This window comes from Eurypyga helias, unplaced genomic scaffold (assembly GCF_000690775.1).
Source record: "Eurypyga helias isolate BGI_N326 unplaced genomic scaffold, ASM69077v1 scaffold17953, whole genome shotgun sequence".
In the NCBI taxonomy this organism is placed as follows: Eukaryota; Metazoa; Chordata; class Aves; order Eurypygiformes; family Eurypygidae; genus Eurypyga; species Eurypyga helias.
In genome coordinates, this window is record NW_010243280.1 from 37,313 (window position 1) to 58,401 (window position 21,089).

At 41.7% G+C, this 21,089-nt stretch overlaps 1 protein-coding gene across 1 annotated transcript; it reads right to left on the reverse strand.

Annotated features, from left to right (window-relative positions):
- Positions 1-1,999: 1,999 nt before the first annotated feature.
- FAN1 (FANCD2/FANCI-associated nuclease 1) lies at positions 2,000-20,754 on the reverse strand. The gene is made up of 13 exons (XM_010149359.1): positions 19,458-20,754; positions 16,163-16,303; positions 14,949-15,144; positions 14,060-14,293; positions 13,433-13,564; positions 12,262-12,370; positions 11,589-11,708; positions 9,256-9,420; positions 8,275-8,443; positions 5,450-5,553; positions 3,434-3,628; positions 2,931-3,059; positions 2,000-2,137 (listed from the first exon to the last, which is right to left on the reverse strand). Exons 1-13 carry the CDS (start codon positions 20,752-20,754, stop codon positions 2,000-2,002), a joined length of 3,129 nt encoding a protein of 1,042 aa, XP_010147661.1.
- Positions 20,755-21,089: the final 335 nt, after the last annotated feature.

Here is a 21,089-nt window from a genome sequence, read left to right on the forward strand (position 1 = left end):
CTGGACGGCTACCCGTGCCCGTCTGTGCGTGGGGTGTCCCTCCCTCTGCGGTTTCAATGTACTTCTGAAAGACCGGTACTAACTGCTGATTCTGAAGTATCCTCCACTCCGCACCGTTGCCTTATCAATAGTCCGCAGGGACTGCTCCGAACGTCTAGTAACTCAAAAGCAATTTTGGGGTGCAAGTACGTAGACTTTGCTGTACAGCGCACTGCCATACGGGGGGTGTGTGTGTGTATGTACACCTTTTCAAATGTTCTGTTCACCGTTTGAAACAAGATACCGTTGGTGCCATTCTGGTGTTGCAAGAGTGGAAAAACTCCCAAGCAGCTCCTCTCTTTGTTGTGTGTTTCCACAAGCCGTGCACTCCTGTGGCGGTTACAGCGTGACTTCTGCACCACGCTGTAAACCACGCGGGGGAACACGGAACGCTGGCCGATGGGGTTGGAGTGTACCGCCAGTCCCGGGAGTTACTGCGAGGTGGAGCTTGTGGTAGGCTTAGGGACCATGGTGGTGATCAGACTTCCTTCACCCCTCACTGCCCTGTACCAAGGCATCTTATTCATTCAAGAAATGCATTGAAAAGGGTGTGTGTGTGTGTGTGTGTGAATGCCCAGGCCTGCACCTGTTTAACGTGCACCCGCCTGCAGTACCACTGCGGTTTTACCTGCCTTGTATCCTTAATGCAAATGTAGCAAGTGGGGCAAAGGTTCTGGCTTACTCTCAGACGGACACAGATTAAAACCAAAATATTTCTAACGTGTATTTAAGCGAAGGACAAAATCTCAAATTTGCCTCTACCACGAGAGATGGGAATCTGTACCTCAAATTGCTCTAGGCAGTAGGTTTCTAATGCTGTTGCTGGGATGGTTTAGGGTTCGCTGTTTCAACTAAAACCTTTGTGCCTGATGATGATTTATGGAGTAAAGTAGCAGCGCCAGGAAGATGATGAAGTCCTGATGCTGAGTTGTGAATGTGAAGTAAATTAGACTAAATAAAGGTTCGTACCTTTCCACAGCGAACGTCAGGCGGTTTTCTTTCACTTCCTCTAACACAGAAAATTGTAGTGGGGGGTGTGTGTGTTTTTTCCAAGAAAAGCAGTGACACTGCTGTAGGAAGATGATTAATAAAAAAGATGTGCAAATGACCTTAATTTTCTGCTACATTGTATTACGTGTCTGCTGTTTGTATGGTAAGCAGGAATACTTACTGGAACGAGGATGAAGACTCCAGAGAAATGATGTTGGCTATGTGTTAAATTTTGGTGTCTTAAAAGAGAAGTCATCCTTTTGGTTCCATTTCAACTGACTGACTTATTTCTGGATGAGAAAACACATCAGTTTATGTGGGCAGAACTGCCTGCAGTGGAGGACACATGGCAAGTGGGTGCAGTGACCTTGGCACCGACTGACTCCTGTCTACTGCCAGAACCACCTCCCCTTCGTACAGGTAACGCAGGTAGTCACGGCAGAAGAGGCTGTTACACACATCCTTTCATAGACAGCAGCACATTAAAGGGCATTTAAAAAAAGTTTTCTGCCTTACTCTGTGCCACTGAAGTGAAAAATTGAAATGTGAACCCAAAATGGGGCCAGTTAGAGAGAACCCCGCTGGCCCTGGCAATCCCAGGAAGGTGCTGAACTTGTACCTCGCAGGGGGCTCTGCACAACGAGCTCACTCAGGCTACATGGAGTGATCGGGACTTGGGGCACCACATTTTCTGCTGCAGAGGATGTGCCAGTTGGTGTTTCAGCTGGTACCGTTCAGAGAGGAAGTTACGAACGGTGTGGAGAAGAGCAAGGCTTTGGTCTCTGAACATGGTGTCGTGGGAAATCACACTGACAGTCTTCAACTATTTTTTAGACTGGTTTGTGCTAAAAATACCTACAGTAATATTCCAAGACACCAGAATTCTAAAGAAACTCCTTTTAATAAGCAGGAGGCAGTAGTGTGTATCATGCCAGTTCTCAACCTACCCACATGCTCCAGACTTCTGCTGTCAGCTGAGGCGCTTGCTCTTGCCCCCGACGGCCTGCACGTGGCAGACTTCCACTGCAGCGCCCAGCTTCTTCAGTTCACTCAGCCAGATCATCTGCTTGTGGGACAGGCGGTCGTTGGGGCCTTTCACTTCCACCAGCTGCAAAGAAACGGGGGCGCTCAGTAGTGTGCCTGCAGGGGAGCTGAACGATCACTAGCCCCCCCAGACGTGTCTTGTAGGGCTGGTTTTTGCAACAGAATACAGATTTAGCACACTGAAGTGCTGGTGGGTGCTAAATTATTAACCCATGTCCCAGAGTTTAAGGGAATGACATTTTATATAGCAAATAGCCACCAAAACAGAGAGGCACTGGTGAACGAAGCTAACGCATGCTCAAACATCGATCACCTCTTCCAGCTGGTACTGACAGGAACTCACTCTGCTGTTCCAGAGAACTAACCTCAGCTGTGGTTTATAAACGCGTGACAGGACGCTCCAGCAGCTGAGATGTCCAATGGACTCCTAGTCCACTGCCATGCAGGACACCAATCATGCTTGTTCACTCAGTTTTTGTAGCCGAGACAGACGCAGTTGATGCAGTCTCATCTGTTCAAGTTTTTGTCTAAGTGGTGACATGAGCACCCCTCGCTTACAACAGCCACATGGTGTATGACGGGCTGGGAACAGTTACCGCAGCGTCACTTTAATCAAAGCCCTGACTACCACACCCAGCCACCTGCTCCTGCTGCTTCACACTGCAGCCACCAAAGCTACAGCAAACGTGATGAACTAGCAGATGAGCCATCACCCACTACCTCCCAGGGCTGCCGGGCAGCCCAGCAGCAGGATTACCTCAGCAGGACAGGAGAGTGTGTAGGGGTGACAGCTGGAAGGTGTGAGACCGAAGGGTCAGGCAGCTGAGCACCGAGCGTTTCCATATCACCCAGTGTACCTTGAAGTGGTCAGTGTGGGTACGCCACACAACCAGGTCAGGAAGTCCCCCTCTGCAGTGGCGCAGATCTCTGGAAAGTCGCCTGAAAACACCGCTCAGGAACACTCCTCCAAGGCAAGAGACGAGGCTCTGAAAGAGAAGATTTGGTAGTTGGCTTTTTTTTTTTTTTTCCATTTTCTGTACAGCCATTTCCCAACTCTCACAAGAATATTCCACGGCCCACCTCAGCTTTCTGTTTGATCACATGTGACAAGAAATGAAGTAGATGGTATCTGCAACAATTTCCCTGCCCTGTTCCCAGCTACTGCTGCTGGACAGATGACCCAATCAGAAACGCCTGACAGTAGGGGAGACAGGGAGAACTGGGCTGAAGCCCCCACCCAACTCCTCCCTCCCACCACTCACCATCAGCCTTGGCTCAGGGCCTCGGTACAAACCGTGAACAGGCTACAGCCACGTGTGATTTACCAGCAGCATCCCCATCCTGGACACCAGTTACCTACCTGAACTTGCTGGAGGGAAATAAACCGCCCCCAGCTAACGAGCGCTGCTGCTTTTCCCTCCTGAGCGGTCCAGACGTCAGCGATCAACTCTGACAGTGTCTCGGAGGAAGCTGTATGGAGCTGCTGGAGCCTGGCCTCAATGACATCCCTCCTGTTCTCATAGAAGCTGTCAGTGTATAAATCCAGGGGGAACGTCTGTATGGAAAGGTAAACACAGCTCTGAGGAGCCGCCAGCAAAGCAGCGATTCCATGAAGGACAACGCCTACGTCTTCATACTGTTCTTAACTACACACTCACTCCAGTCAGTTTAACATGCCTACCACATCGGCCTTCATTCACGGGAAAAGATCTGTGTATATTTTAACACCCAGTGCCAGTGCAAGAAACGCTGGCCACATCTCAGCCTGCGCTCCGCTGCTTTTTGACCTCCTGACCGAGGATTCCTTTAACAGACAAGAAAGAGCGACCTGCACTCCTAACTCCGAGCAGTAACACTCCAGTTGGGACCTGGAACCGGCACCAAGGCTGCTCAGCCACAGGGAGCAGTCTGAGGTGGGGAGAACAAAGCGGTGATGAAATGGGGGGTACCCCTCCGCCGCCTGAAAGCAGAGCAGCTCCTGCACAGCGCTGAACGCAGCACGGCAGGAAGTCACTGCTGCAGCTACTCAGTTTTGAAGGTGGCCACTGGGAATGGCTGAGTGCCATTCTAGTGCTACAGAATCAAACGCAGGCTGCTTGGAAAATGGCAACTTTCATCCTTACGTCAAGTGCTACCCCAGCTAAAAGAGAGCTTCGGAATGACTGAGAATCAGGTGCAAGCTTTCAGCTCATCCCTGCTGCCACCTGAGGCTCACACAGCTTTGCCGTGCATTAAAAAGTAAAACCTAGTGTAAAAAACCTGGGAAATGAGCTGTAAATGCTGGGCTTGTTCTATAAACATACTTCTTTTTAAGTAGGTGTAATCTGTATAAAAGGAAATGTATTTAGAAGGGCAAGATCTACAGCAAATGGTAGTTTGCACTGACAAAGAATACCTGCTTTTAACAGACGACATTCATACAATTAAGGCATCTTACAAGCACAGCAGATACTCCACAAGAGTTATTTGTAGGAATTCCGTTTACCAGTGTTTGTATGGCCTCTGGAGCTACAGCAGTCCCCTTCCTGTCCTGTCTGTGAGCCTGAACATGCCTTTGTGTCCCACCTCAAAACTCCAAAGCAAGGACAACCGTATCTCAGTTCTTTCTGCAAACAGTATTCAACCCTAAATTTACTTGGCCAGATGAATACAAAAATCAAGAAGTAAAAGCCATTTCAAAGAACAGCCATTGCTCTCTAGTCAGTTGCCCCTTTTCAGCTCTGAGTAGCTCTCCAAGGATATGACCCCGAATATACTTGCAATCAAGTGCTCACAGCATGAGAAATTATTTCGAGATGTGACTGTACACAGCCTCATCATGCATGTCAACGTAAAACCAAAAAACCAGGTTCGACTTCAGGTTAGTGGGACAGAGAGCGACTCACATTCATGGTTTTCAGTCTACCACTGCCCTAATAAAATAATTGTGCTGTTTGAATCCCTAGAATAAAAATGTACGAGTGGAGTGGGTGGGGGTGTTAACAAACCTGAGTTTAAAAATGTGACTTCCCTTTAGAGGCTATTAAAGAAACAGACTCTTTTCTTTCTTTTCTTTTCTTTTCATCATCCTCACATGAGCTAACGATGGTAGGGTACAGCCGTATTCTTCACTGACTATAAAGGAAACACTGACGAGTGAGTTCAGATACAGGACACAGGCACTTAGCCGGACGATCCCACCCTATCCGACAGGCAATCCAGCCTTACATAGCAATTAGTTACCAAGGAGCCCTTTAGTAACAAGCCCTGTATTAACAAAGAATGAAACCAAGCAAACGCCAAGATCTGTCTGGAAAGTCCCTCAGAATAAACTGTAAATTTAATGCCAAATAAGATTTTAACAAGAAATGAAACAAAGAAAGCCTTTCCAAACTACCTGGTAGGAATTTCTGAAAACATCAGGTATGTCATCCATGAAAATGATATCCCACATTAGAATACCATACAGCGTAATAAATGTTGAGCCTTCCCCATGAATACCTAAAGGGCAAAATTGAGAAAAAATGGAAACGTTAATTTCTACAGCCATCTCACATGTCGAGGTACTGAATCATCATGATCTGAAACAAACATGCAATGTTCAGGTTTACAGACAGCTGAAGTGTACATGAACGTGACAGCACCAAGTTGTCAGGCTAGTGGCCTTCATTTACAGCATTAAATTCCCATGCCCGGTCACAAGTAAGGCTACGGCATGAACTTCAACAATTTTTACTACACAGAGGTTTTCAATTTTTACACTAAAAAAATATATTAACAACAAAATGCTTATATATATAAAAATGTTTTATGCTATGCATACACATACATGTATACCTACACATGCATATAGAGCGCTATACATACATGTGCTGCAGAAATCAACCACTCACCACCAGCCGACCAATGCCCAGCCAGTATACTGAAAATGTAATAAATTAGTAACAAACTGTTAGTGTAAATACGAGTTTGCTATTGCATTTACATATACACATAAATATACACACGTACCTGAATACATGTATGTACAGATGTATATGTGTAATATAAACCATTTTTTAATACATGAAAACATTTTGTTATTAATAGATTACATTTTTGAATAATACTGGCTGAGCACTGATGTGCTGAGTGATTGCTTTTGCATCATCTTTCCTTTTTTTTAATCTCTGTCACTTATTAAATGCCTGTGTCAGTCCATGAGGGTTGGGGTTTTTTTAATGGAAGTATAAATGTATACACACACGTACCTACATATATATATATTGTGTATATACATGTGTGCACATATATATTTGTGATGTATATTCTATTAGTCTATTACTATATTTAATATTTGATATACTTAATTTTATTAATTATTAAACCTATAGTTTATATTAAATATCTATTAGGTGCAACGCTACATACAATACAGGTAACAGAATGTATGCTATATGTTATTCTATCACATATAGTGTATATTACAGTATATCTGTATTATATATGCATGATGTATCATACGTATTCCAAGGAGAGAGCGCGCACACACGTGTGTGTGCACGCGTTAGTGTGTGCATACGGTGCTGGACTGGGCATTCTGTGTCATCAGACCTACCTACCACTCAATCCCACATGCCACTGGGAGCTCAAAATGTGTACTGAGCCACCGAGCCAGAAGATGGATGATGAGTACCTGGGAATGAGGAATCGAGTGGGGACTTCAGCACAATTCTCCCAGATTCTAAATACTGTCACCTTCCCATTTACCCTTTTCTGCTATGGCCACTTCTCCTGCAGCAGTATTTGGGAACATACCGGTAATATAAAATTATACTAAAACACTTATTTTGTATAAGAATATAAATTTTATCTTAAAAACTACCCTGCCTGCCTTTTTGGATTTTGCTTTTTTTTCTCTAAAACAGACCCCACAGCTCATAAGTTGTAAAAATATAGAAACAACTAGTAATACAGCTGAAAATTGAGGCTTTTCAAAAAGGTGCTAAGTGTCTTTCTACAGTATATACTGTTTTCATGCTCATTTAGTACCAAAAATCAGTGGCAGTTTACCTTTCCTTAAACAACACTGCCAGCATTTTACCCCTAACGAATAACATAGCTGTTCACTGGTGAGAAAGGTGAAGTGATTTTGTAAGGATGTAAGGAAGAAATGTTGGGTTTTTTCCTAAGACATTTCAAAGCCACCTTAGGTATAGGAAGGCAGCAAATAAATAAAGGGCAGGAAGCAGGTCAGGTGGAAAATTGGAGAGGCATGGATTTCACAGATAGACCACTCGATGGATAAGGAACTGGCTGGATGGTTGCACTCAGAGAGTGGTGGTCAACGGCTCAGTGTCTGAGTGGAGACCAGTGATGTGTGGCGTTCCTCAGGGGTCGGTGCTGGGACCGGTACTGTTTAACATCTTTGTCAGCGACATGGACAGTGGGATCGAGTGCCCCCTCAGCAAGATTGATGATGACACCAAGCTGTGTGGTGCAGTCGACACGCTGGAGGGAAGGGATGCCATCCAGAGGGACCTGAACAGACTGGAGATGTGGGCCTGTGCCAACCTCATGGAGTTCAACAAGGCCAAGTGCAAGGTCCTGCACCTGGGTCAGGGCACAGGGACAGGCTGGGCTGAGAATGGATGGAGGGCAGCCCTGAGGGGAAGGACTTGGTGGTAACGGTGGACAAAAGGCTAGACATGAGCTGGCGGTGTGCGCGGGCAGCCTAGAAAGCCAACTGGATCCTGGGCGGTATCCAGAGAAGTGTGGCCAGCAGGTCGAGGGAGGGGATTCTGCCCCTCTACTCTGCTCTTGTGAGACCCCACCTGGAGTGCTACATCCAGCTCTGGGGCCCCCAACATCAGAAGGATATCGACTGGTTGGTGCAAGTCCAGAGTTGTGGATGCCCCATCCCTGGCTGTCTTCAAGGCCAGGCTGGACGAGGCTTTGAGCAACCTGGTCTAGTGGAGGGTGTCCCTGCCCATGGCAGGGGGGTTGGAACTAGATGGTCTGTAAGGTCCCTTCCAACCCAAACCATTCTGTGATTCTATGATATAAAAATACATATTAGAGCATTTTAGTGAGCAAGTTACACCCTTTTAGGAAGTAAACAGAATCAGACTAAAAACTGACCTAATGAAAACAGCTAAAACTGGTCTATTAACTAACCTGCTTAGTAAATTGGTTCTTTACTCCCACAGTTATTTTACTGTACAAAAAGAAAGTTACCATTACCTTGATCGAAACCATTCTGCCTGTAATGAGTTAACGCCAGCTCCTCAACTGAGCACATGACCGTGGATGCGCTGAAGTCCTGGCCTCTTTCTTCATCACCAATATCCTCCATCAGAAATACAGATTTTCCCATTCCCATCTGAGGACACATCTTTCCTTTGATTGTAACCTGAACACATTAAAAAGGCCAGTTACTTTCCAGCATACTTAAAAAGCTTTAGCCTAGGTATTTGAATGTCTCTTAAAACACATATTCCTCCTTTTCAGTTTTCTTAAAATCAGAACTAGACTTGTTTCCAAAAATCAACTGAATAAAATTTAAGTTGCCATTCCTTTGAAATTGTTCTGTTTAGCTTTTATAAACTGGCAAATTAAAAAAACACAGAAGTTTAGCAAAAATGCTGGGCAGATGGGAATGTAGTCTTGCTATATGCAGGACCAGGAAGAAAGAACAGACAACTGAGGAGACCGATTCTGGATTGAGAAAAAGGGCTGTAGGGAGATACGCAGTGACGAGGCCGAGAGAGAAAATGAGGCTCTGCTCTGAGACTGCCCAGACCCAACTGTCTTTGCAACAGTATGGAAAAGGCCCGGCAACAGCCTGACCAATTGCCAGACCAGAGGCAACACGCTGATTTGATGACTCTTCAGACAGAAAGGTTCTGAGAGTGCTGCCGGTAAATTAGTGGGGTTTATAGCTCATCAGGTTCGTAACACATATTCAGTAGAGCACTACAAATTAAATCAGTGTACAGCTGACTAACTTCAGCTAAGAAGCTGTCCATTTATTAAACAAGTAGAAATACTTGTTTACAGGAGGCTTTTGTTTTAGAAACATATTTGTATTCATTTTCCTGCAGTACAAAGAAGTCAGAAGCTAGTGCACAACACGTAACAAACTCCCAGATTTACTTTTTCTGTCAGAAGAAAAAAGACCTCAAGAGTTATTTCTTCTCAGAAACCACCAGCAACTTTACTTACATGTGTCACGTCCTCCACAGCTACGACTGGCAGATCACGAAGCAGGCATCTGAACTGCTTGCAGCTGGGGGAGTCTCTGATGCATAGGGCCCGCTGGCAGAGAGAGAGCCGATGCCCAGTGCGGACAAAAGGGTCTGCCAGTCCATTACTAATGCAGTCAATGGCCTAGCAGAGAGCAAGGGAACAAGCAGTAATGCAGGATGACCTATGCACATCTGTCTGCTAAGCTCAAAAGACCAACTGATTTAAGGAGGTGTAAATTCTACATAAGTGACCAGAAGAAGAAGAGTTGGCTCTAAGATAAATCAGTTTCATATTTTTCAGTCAGTTTCTTGACAGCACATAATATGGAAACAGGAGGACCAGATCATTTGTGCAAGAATGTACATACAGATCAAATTTTAGACCAATGCGCTACTGCACTGAAGAACATCCAGGGTTAAATATGGACTCCAAAAATTAATTCAAATTATGGTTCTGACATACTCTGTTTCTGTGACCTGATGAAGGCACTTTGTCCTAATTTATAAATAAGGAGCTGAGACTAACTCTTCCTTCGTACAACTTCCAATTCCAAATCTGGAAAATGATTGATAGGGGTACAAGATGCCAAAGAGACAACTGCAGACACTTGACAGCCTATGATATTATTTCCTTTTAACAGATTTAGAGAATTAAAATGCAAGACAAAATCCCAACAACATTTTAATCCCAATTCTCAATAGCCCTAGTGAGGCAAGGAAGCAACACCAAGGGGAAAAAAAAAAGTAATTCCCTGCTTATTTTAAATAACTCTACAACTGCTAGTGTTCCTGGACTTAAAACTTTTTTTGATCTCTTATTTTTCATTGCCAAGTTAGTCAGGTATATCAGGTGTGTTTAATTAGATTGGTCATCTCAGTCTTTTAACTAAAAGTTGATTTTCAGTCTGCCCATACTTCACTGTGACCTAAGCAGTCCTACAGAGTTTCATTTTCAGCCACTGACAATATTTCTCCTTTGTATCCAACAGACAGGAAAAATGGACATAATACCCCATACTTATAAACCCTCAGAGCAGCAGCTGATACAACTACCACCTGCTGTTTCTTGCCCAGAAAATTCATGGAACTGCAACGGAGCCCTAAAATGAATTAGACAGTGGCTTCTACGCTTTGTGGCTCTTGAAGTCTGTGAGAGGCTGGTGCTGGCTCACAAGGAATTCAAAGGCATAACCTGTACTGCAGCCTGCAGTTTTCTCTGGTCCCTTTGTATGCTGCTGCAGAAATCTTTCCAGAAGTGCCAGAAAGTTCTACAGAGATTTACAATAATGCTTGCAGACAATCCTTGCCGTTCCCATGTGGTTATTCTCTCATTTGGCTACATGCCAGCTAATCACTTAGGAAACTCAAAAGACCGCTCACCATGTGCACAATGTTTCTAAAAGCCTGAACAGCATCATTCAGACTTGAGACTGGCAGATTTACCCACGGCACAAAGTAACGTGTTTTGCTTGTACAAACACATCCTACTGGTGTGTGTCCTACTGGGAGGGAAGAGGGCAGTTTCAGCAAAAGCTAAGACTACCTCAAAACCTCTTCTCCCCTCCTCTGCCTTCCTCAGAGCATTAGAAGAGACCAGGATGAACACAGCCTCTAAAACATGCTATTTAAACCCATTCATGTTATTCTTTACCACTCTAAGGGTGGTCATTTAAGACTTCTCCTGCAGGACCATGGACATAGTTTACATTTGCTCTTAAAGACTGATAACCCTGCCAGAGCTAACAGATTAGAAATGAGGTTGTCTACTGCTTGACCCCTTGCAGTGGAAACCCCACACCATAACTGGTCCAGATCCAGAAGTCAACCTTCTCCCCACTGGCAACAGTTAGCCAAGGACTTAATTCTCTCAGGGTTTTTTTGCAAATGTTAAAGAACTCCTTCTGATCATGTTTGCTTTTTTTCATTCCATGTATGTCCTCATCATGGCTCAGGTTCAGAAGCAGAAGTGTTTACTGCAAGAAACTTCTCTGCTTCTCACATATTAGGCAAATTTGTAAGGCAGAACAGCAAGGAAGCTGCTGCCTGATAACTCCATAGAATCCTTTATGACAAACGGTGCTCGTTGATGCAACAGAAAAAAGCTGGCCAACAAAGGATGAGGGTACACTCAATATTCAATTCAATTTCTTAGGAGAAACTGGTTGCCTGACCTTGGGATTCCTACCAACATCTGCATTTCCAGGAGAGGTTACCCCAGTGTTCTCCCATGAAGTATTTTTTTAATGCTTTCAGACAATGACTGCAGTGTTCCCTGCTTTGCAGCATGCAGCTGTGAAAATACCTTCTTACCTTCTTAGTGTTTTTCAGGTGCTGATGGAGATTCAGAGCTAGGCGGTCCCACCACCGCCCTCTGCTGTCCGTACAGTACACATCCTGCGACAGAAGAGTCTGCAGCTCCTGCACTGCTTCCTGTAGCAATAGGATTGCATCTTTAAGTTAGAAAAGTTTAAGTTTCATTACGTAATTTACTTGTCACTTTCCCTTCTAATTACTGGGCACTTTGTCTCTGCACAATTCAAACCCCATTTTTAATCCAGCCCCCGATGTATTCCAGTGCATGGATGTATCTTAGAAACTCTAGAACAGAGGCATTTTTATGTAAACTTAAAAGATTAGCTGTCAAAAAAATTGTATTCTTGCCCTTTCTGTATTTCTTGCCCTTTTATTTAAAAGCAATAACCAAATCTACAGAAACACAGGTATCTTTAAATAATGAAGCAATGTCTCAGCAACAGTCTCGTGGTATATTACGTAAAATAAATCACCACAGCCTAAGTAGAAATCGAAACAATTTAGAACTTTCTGAAGCAGAAAGAAAAGGCTTTTTTCTTAAAAGTAACCTGTTAAAAGAACTGTAGCAAGTCTTGGCAAACATTATCACCATTTTCCAGCCGTATCAGAAATGCACACTGCTGTACAATGCTACATTAAACACATATTCCTCTTCACTTCAACACTGTACCTCATACTTGCGAAGTCTCTGCAAAATTTCAACACCTTGAGAAAGGATTCTTGTATATACCCAGCCAACTGTGAAATGTCGCAGATACTCAGGTAAAACTCTGTGATAGCTGAAAAATAAGAACAGCTCAGATTAATTTAAGAATAGCAATTTAAATTCTTAAAAACCTCTTACTAGGAATACTTATACCAATAGCATTTACAAAAATTAAATGCCGTATATATGAAAATCAAACAAAAATGAGTATCCCAGCTGCAAAGCCAAGAACCCAAAGTTAAGAAACTGGTTTGTCTGAGGTAGCAGGTCTAAGCTACTCCAGATGCAAACCAGTAATCTATTACATCATGTTTTGTTACTGCCAACTTCTTCTGCAAGTCAGAAGGTCAACTTTAGAAACACAGCTGAAGAAAAAGGCTAGAACAGGCATTTCCTGCTGTAACAGAAGACTAACATCTTTTGAGTAGGCACCTCTATGTTTCAAGACAAAGTCTTTTGAATGTCTTATTGGAATCAAAATAGGTTTTTCCACTGTCTTCATTGTGAAATGAAATAGGCACCCAAATGAATATTATTTTAAATCAGTTGCCATGAAAATTAATATAATGCCAAAGATAAGGCTTTAACTTTCAGTGTCTCATTAAGCCAGAAACCAAAATAATTGAAAGAAAAACTGATGAAGGACACTTCAAAACCAAGACATGTTATTTCAGTTCTCAGATGAGTTTCCTGAATGACACCCACTTGGAAGTTTGAAGAGATGAATAAACAGTATGTTTTCCCATAACGTTCGCAACATTCTTTTGTTGAATTTTAAATTCTGCTTATTGCTATTTGTCTAAAAGCCATTAAACCAAACTGTGACAAGGGAAATAAAAGGTTCTTGTTCTTCTGCACTGGCACATAGAACAGAAATATTTAGTGCTTTATCCATGCCTACCAATTCGTTTCCAAGAGTTTTTTTAAAAAAAAAGGTCTTTACATATAATCAGTTAAAACCTAGCCAATCAACCAGGAAGTTCAAAGCTTTCAAGAACATTAAAGCTTCTACATTTATCAGGCTTAAATAATATCGCTAGTCTACAAGCTGCTCTCAAAAGGAAAAGTACCAAAAGTAAGACAATACACTTTAAAAAGTTTCATATGAATACTAGGCTAGTTTCCAGGTTACTACCTCAAAGAGGGGTGATTTTGTAGTTCATTCCAGGTTTCTTTAGCACACATATACAGATGACTAGCTTCTTCCCAGTTCCCATTTACCATTGCAGTGGCTATATCATTTGACAGATGAGCAGCAGTTGCATACCTAAGGGAAAAATGCCGTAAGAACTGTATGAGGCTCAAAAACCATTTGTACGTAAAAGAAATAAATTCCTCAATATAGCACCTTTTAAAAACTCCCTTCCATTCTCCAAAGACGTTAAACCATGTGGCCAACTTTATTCTTAATCCTGCAGGATCAGCAGAGTTTAGCAGGGTACATTATATTTAAAATTACTTATAAACTAGAGAACATGGTTTTAGTTTTGTTCAGAGTCCACTCTAATAATCATCACAGCAGATGAAGAAACAGCTTTCACCAGGAGATGATCACGAAGCAAATAAATATACTATTTTGGTTCAAAACGCAAGCCACTGTGAATTACAAGTCCCACTGGATTAAAAAAATGCATGAAAAATGATTGCAATTCTACCTATTTGTATCTGGAGTTACTCGATGAATTCTTATTTGCCTACACAAGTACCGCAGTAAAGCTTTTCTAGAAATAAACACACTTCCAAACTGCCAAAGCTCCCCTACCTGATTAGATCATCTCTGTCCTGGAAGACCGGTGTTTTCCTATTTACAGTGTAACTGGGGAATACCATACGCCCCATGTTCACCATAAGGACTGTGGAGAGCTGGCCCTGACCAGCACTACCAGCTTCTTCATCCTCCATTGACTCAGACAGTGAAAACAGCAGCAGCATTCTAGAAAAGACAGCCCGAGGGCCTTTACAGACCCTGACAGATTTTCCAGCCATGTCCTTCACCCTGGAAGAACAAATAAAATGACTGTAACAAATTATTTTATTATGGTAATGCTGTGATCACTCCTGTTAGGGCAGAATGACACCTTAACTTGAATCTGGGCCCCAGAAGGCCTGCAAGTCAAAGGCATCTGATATACACAGCTGACAGCCACAGTGAAAAAACATCACAGGAAGGAAAGAACACTTTGTCAAGCAAACAATCTCTTCCCTTTAAAAATACTGCTGAAAAGGAGGCTCTACGCTGAAGTACAAAGTCAATCACAAAATGAGATTATTACTCCCCTCCAAATCTGCTGAAAGAGCTTACCCAGCAAATGAACATCAGACAGCTGCTTTAATATGCAAAGACTTTCCCTAGGTCTTCCCATATGTTTTTCTGCACTGATTTTGCTTTAATAATTCAGAAACGCTTTTCTGTGTATCTGAGTAACTCTGGAGATGGATAATCATGCCCACAGCTAAAGAGCGTCACAGTTTAAAAAACAGAAGTCTTAGTATTTAACTTTTGTTCGACCCACCGTGAACCAAAATTTAACACTGCCCTTTTTTATTCATAAATTTACTAAATGCATTCCCCTCTTCAAAAGGCATCTAGACTGAGTCCTTTGAAGCATACCTTGCATTCACTTGCAAAATTTAACCATAAACAGAGTTACCTTTTTAAAATCACGGTCCCAATACCAGCCTGACTGCTGCTGAAGACTGAACGTTGTTTTGCCAACCTCAGAAAATCATCCACAAGTTGCTGTTTCTGACCATTTGTGTTTGGCAAGTGAAAGATCTTTGCCAATGCTTTTAGCTCAGGGGCTGAAAGCAAATCCAACCCTTCACACAGGTCTTCCAGTTCAGCTTCTAGAAGTAAAATTATTCATGTACACTCATTATGAGCTATACATATATATGCAAGCAGCAGCTCAAAATACAGCATTGTTATAACCTAGTACTAATCTAAAGATTTATATTCTTCAAATATGTATTATCAGTGCTCGCTGGTTCACCAGGAAATTAGCTCTTTTCACAAGTCCAGTCTGAAGGAATGGAATGATCAGAAAACAAATCCCATTGCAACTTGAATATAAAATCAAATTTAAAGAAATTCTGCTGAGTTACAAAAAAATGCTGCTCAGAAGCATTTGTTTTCCTGATCAAAACTCTGCCCAATACAACAGAAAAAAAAGGTGCTGCCAGGGAGCAGCAAGAGCAGAGCTGCTTGACAAGGGGGAAGGAGCCAGGAGTCAAGAGTCGCCGCAGCACTGGCAGTGTCCTCACCAGCTCTCATGCAGTCCCACTGTAAATCAACAGAATAGGCAGAGCAGAAGACAACAGATTCCACTGGCAGCCCCAGGAAAGGCATGATGATCTATCACCTCTGGTGTCGACTGAACGGATGAGCCAGACAGGACTAGAGGCAAGACTGCAGTTCCCATCTGAGGTCCATCCACAGTACATAACCAAGGACAAGACTGGAAACTAACACCTGCAGCACTGGTTGGCGGCCCAGCCAGCCAGGGAGATGGACAAGGCCAGGGTCAGGGTGTCTGCAAGACAGCGCAGGGCAGTACTGAAGTAGAGTTCCTGGACCAATGCCACAGGCTGTGCAGGTCAGGGTCCCAGATAAGGCTGGTGAGGGCGAGTAAGGCCTATTGTTGCACCTACAGCCGTGGCATTTATTTAGCTCTCCCTATTACCCAATTTGCACAAACTCCTTTTATTATTCATGTAACACAACACATTTACCCGAAACCTTTATTCTGTTCCTCTAATTCTCTTCTCAAGGCACAGACAAGCATGTAGTGCGTAAACTGTAACGTGACACAGCTGCAGATAATATATCTGTAATATTTTTAACATTTATTAATGCTAGCCATACCTGTTTGCAGAAATCTGGCTTCAGCCAGTTCTTCAATTATTGGTGACAAATCCATACTTATCTCTCCATACTCTATTTTGTTCACCTTTAACCAGTTCAGCTTGCGTTGAAAAAGTCTCACATATAACTTCTGCCCACCAACTGCAAGTGTTATTTAAAGCAGGGGAGGAGAAGAATAAAATTAAATTCCAAACCACAGTACTATGCATAATCACTACCTTCCCTAGAAAAATTACTTTGATGCAGATATCCTCTAAAACACATTTTAAACCTGCCATGTTCTATGATCAGGCCTGGTGAAATACCAGCACTTACCTTTCCAAGTAATAATTGCTTATTAGAGTATTTAAGTTTTGTAAGTAGAAAACTATTATAACCTAAATAATGAACATTGCTAAAATGCACTTCTGACACATCCTTTAAGAAATAATTTGCTTTCTAGGACAAGACAAGTTCATTTTTCGAACTGCATATGGTGATGTTAAATAGAGGGTTTTTTTCTTTCTTTAACACTCATTCAATAACCCACTACTTGATGCTGGGGAACAAAAAGAAGCTGCAGTCTGACAGAATGATTTCATAATCACAGAATGCATCTCTGTGTAGCAGTCTTAGAATTTTTATTTTTCCAAAGATAAGTTGGATTTTACTAACGTTACCTATTGACTATTGAAAGCAAAGGAAAAAAAAACCTCCTAATGGTTCGATTTTTCTTAGGGAAGTGGTTTCTTGAAGTACCTTTTAAAAATGCTTTAAAAACACTAACAATGCTGAAATTCAACAAAACAGTTTATTAAATCTTACCTGAAAGTAGCTACTGTTACTACATTGAGCACCCTTCTGAATACTTAATTCATCCCTCATTAACTTCTAATTTTTTTATCCCTGGCTCTGCAGCTGAACTGAAGCTGATCATTAACATAAACAGATACTGAAACATGACCAGACCTAGATACATTTAAGAGACGGCAGCTGTTAGTTAACTATTCTTCTTGTCCTTAAAAAGACTTTCTCAGCCTTTTTTTTTAACAGAATGTTTCCAGGACCAATTCAATAATAGAACTACATTCAGATGCATAAGCTTGTCATTTTTTCTGTAGGGTTATAATTTCTTTGAAATCTGTCTCCAGTTTTCATAACTCCGGAAAAGGTCAAGTAACACATGAACATTCTTTTTCCAGACCATGTAAACTGGCCAAACTAGGGCTGCAATCCAGTAAAGGCACCTGAGGACCAATTTCTCTCTAAAGTATTTGAACAACAAAGAGAAGAATAAAAAGGTATTGTGCAAGTAATTAATTGCTTCCTAAGCATCCTGCTCTGCAGTACATTACCTTAGAAGGTTTGGGGGATTTTTTTTCTTTCATAGTTCTTAAGAAAGTTTCAGGTGTATCACTGAAATAAAAGATTTGCTCTAAGTTGAAATATTATATGCAAAAAGATGCAGAAGATCTTTGAAAATTTCACCCTCTAAGATTCATTAAAATGCAACAGAAAAAAGCACTTTTTTTTTTTAATTGTTCAGTTTTCTGTACCTCAGTTCCACTTGTGACTATCAGTGTTCCTCAGAGATAACTTCTCTGTTGTATAAAAGTTGGAAGAAGGATTTCACGAAGTGTATTAAGTAGTGTCACTAGTACCATGTGCTTGCATTTAAATTCTTCCAACTGCAACATGCAGAGAAATTAAACACAGAGAATACAAAAAGGGTTTTTTTTAATATTACACCTAAGTTCAGACAGATCTCATCTTAAGCACAAAACCTGACACTGCACTGCAAATTACTTGTTATGGATACACCTCTGCTCTTCCCTGCTTTTACTTACTGTTTCCAGTACTTCATTGTTTTTTAATGTTTGGTGTTATTGTATAATTTGTAATTATTACAATATAATCTGTAAGACCTTAACTGTGACCAGGCAACCACTGCAGAAACGGTGTCAATCCACAGTGTCAGTTGGAACCTTACAGAAACAAACACAAAGGGTCTGAGTGCCCTGAACAGCTAGAATGGTTTTCTTCCACTTTGTAATGCGGACAGTCTAAAGATTGTTGTACACTAGCGCAGAAAAAAAGAATGTACCTACAGAGAGGAAATGACCAAACTACGCAAGAGTTTCACACAGGGAAATACTGTTCTTCAGTGTGATAAGCTTTACAGCCTGCTAGTTAAGCCAAACTCAATTAACACAATACATTAGTAAGTGCAGTCTGCTTCTGATTTTTTTTTAATTTTCACCAGCACATATGTATGCAACTGTCACTTTTGTACGTTCAGCTCAGACGCAGGAACTGAGCTCATATGAGCATATCTCTAAAAATACTTTGTCAGGCAGCTGTATATTACCGCAGTAGCTTAGAACAATATACACAGTTAGGCCTGCAATACTCTGAGAAACAAAGTTTCTTGTGAAAGTTGTTATAAGCTTATTTCCATTTTGATGCTCCAAGTTACCCGCTCAAGTGCTAGTAAAACTACTCAATTACAGTTTAAGAAACATTATAAACATACATAAAAATTTGGAGGGTTAGTTTTAACTTGCATCGCTTCTGCCACTCTTGTACTATAAAAATTTTATGAGTACAGGATTCAGACAACTTGTCTGCTTTAAATCCTGTCTAAATGTGTAGGGCTTCAATCTCCAACATTCTGACTCCCACTAAATTAATGGAAGTACTAAGCAACCTCCAAGAAAATGACTGATCATTAGTACCTAGCATTTCAAACACCGGATAATAATCACAGGGATAACCACGGATTCACAGGAAGGACAAAAGCCATTTGTAAGTGTGCTGAAGCAAAGCTCACAAACTTCGCTTCACAAGTATTTTCTTCTATGTCTATGTATCCAGCACAGGCCTCTTCATAATCCCATTTTGTAGAATTCCCATACGCAATAATCATCAAAAGTTTGGTGTTAACCGATACTTTTTCTGTGCTATGCACTTGCTTCCTTGGAAACAAGTTAAAATGGAGCAGCAAGTTGACGTAAGATTCTAAAAAACAGTATAAAACCAGTAAAAAAAGTACTCCAAAATCCCAGAAATATACGTAACCTTTCTTTCCTTATTTCTCACAAGTCTCCACTATTTATCATTACCTTCCATTAAAGCAACATTAGCAAAGCTTACCTACAAGAAGCCACTGAGGGATGTATCTCCTGAGACAATGGAGTTTCTTCCCTTAAAGATTTTATCAAGTTAAACTGTCCATTGGTATATCACACTTCACAAAACTATGTAACAGTTCTCTCTACAAGAGGTAATGTGAAAATTTATTTAAAAAACAAGATACCTGATAATTTGCAGAACTTGGTTATAATGTTCATATCTTGCTCATTGAAGAGTCTGACATCATCTTCGTTCTCCAAGACTGCTCGCAGCACCACTAAAAAATTCTGGAGGTAATACGGGTGGCCAGGAGCACCTGGCACAGAGCTAACCTCATTTATTTTGTCTAAAATGTCCCCAATGGAGTTTTGAAATTCTACCTTTTCCACAGTTTCTGATAAAGTATGATTAATCTCATCTTTAAAGTCTTCATGAACTTCCACAGGAAGTACCTGTACATCATCCTTGCTACAGCAATTTTGTGTACCACAGTTCACTTCTGTCCTGGAAGAAGGAATAACCTGAGTGTGCTGCTGAGTCTTGACTTCTAAACCACTGGTCAGCTCTGCTGAAGTATAAATGGCTGGATGTGTTTCAAATTTATCAGGACTAAGTATCACACCTTCAGACCTACTTTCTGTTTTGGTGCTCCTTGTACCAATTGGTAACCTTTTGCCATTAGTTTTATCGGCTGGTAACGACACCGGAACAACATCCACAAGGTCTTCTCCATTACATTTGCTTACATCTTCTTGAAATTCAGGTCCCTCCTTTGAAAGATTTTGTTCCTGGCATTCTCTCTGAACAGGCTGGTTTTCTTTTTGAGAACTATGCCCAGTCTCATCATTGTCCCATGCTGCAGCACTTTTGCACTTACTGGGAACAGCTAGAGGTGAAGAGTCAATCTCTTTATACACGATCTGTTTTCCTCCCTGGATACGACGTCTTCTGGACAGCTTAGATGACAAGCTTCCCAAAGAGACTATTTTAACTGTTTGGGCCTGTGGTTCATTGTTAACACTACAGACAGAACTATTATTGCTAAAATAAGGGCTGATCTGTTGTGTAGTACTACCTTCTGTTTCTAACAAACTGCTTTTGGAAGGGCTTGTTTCTAAATTTAAGATGTTTTTTGAAAAATGGGAGCTGGAATTACTGTTCACATTTGCAGCTGGGGGACTCTCATTCCTAAAACGCTTGAGTGTTGAATCAACGATGCCAATCCCACTATGGTTCCTCTGACATGTTTCATCCATATGCTCATTTATTCCGTATCTCGGCACCATTTGCCCACACATGGGACAGGTAATTTTGACAGGGGGAATGTTGTTAAAAAAGGAAATAATAGAGGAGGATGCTGATGGTACAGACGATGTTCCTTTACCTTCCGCTCTTTTTGTTGTTCCTTTTTTTTCCTTATTTTTACTGAGTGACAAACTTATTCGGGATCTTTTAATTTCCGAAGACCTAGCTTCTGCCATTACAAAGCTTCAAAGCATTTACATGGCACAGGCAACTTCATTCAGGCCATATTTCCTTATTCTGGAATACTACAACAACAAACAAACAAAAACAAACAACTATACTGAATGAAGTATCTTCTAAGGTACCAAACATAACCAAGATGAACAATGGAGAGGAAAAAAAAACCCAAAACAACCAACCACTAAAAAGGGGGAAAGCCAAGAGATCCTTAACTGCTACAGTGCAACTGCCCCTTTACCTTCTCACGAGGCAGGCAAGAAAGCAGGCTGGGATTGTCATGCTGAGCACCACTGCTGGCGTCATGGGAATGGTTTAAAAGATCGGAAAATAC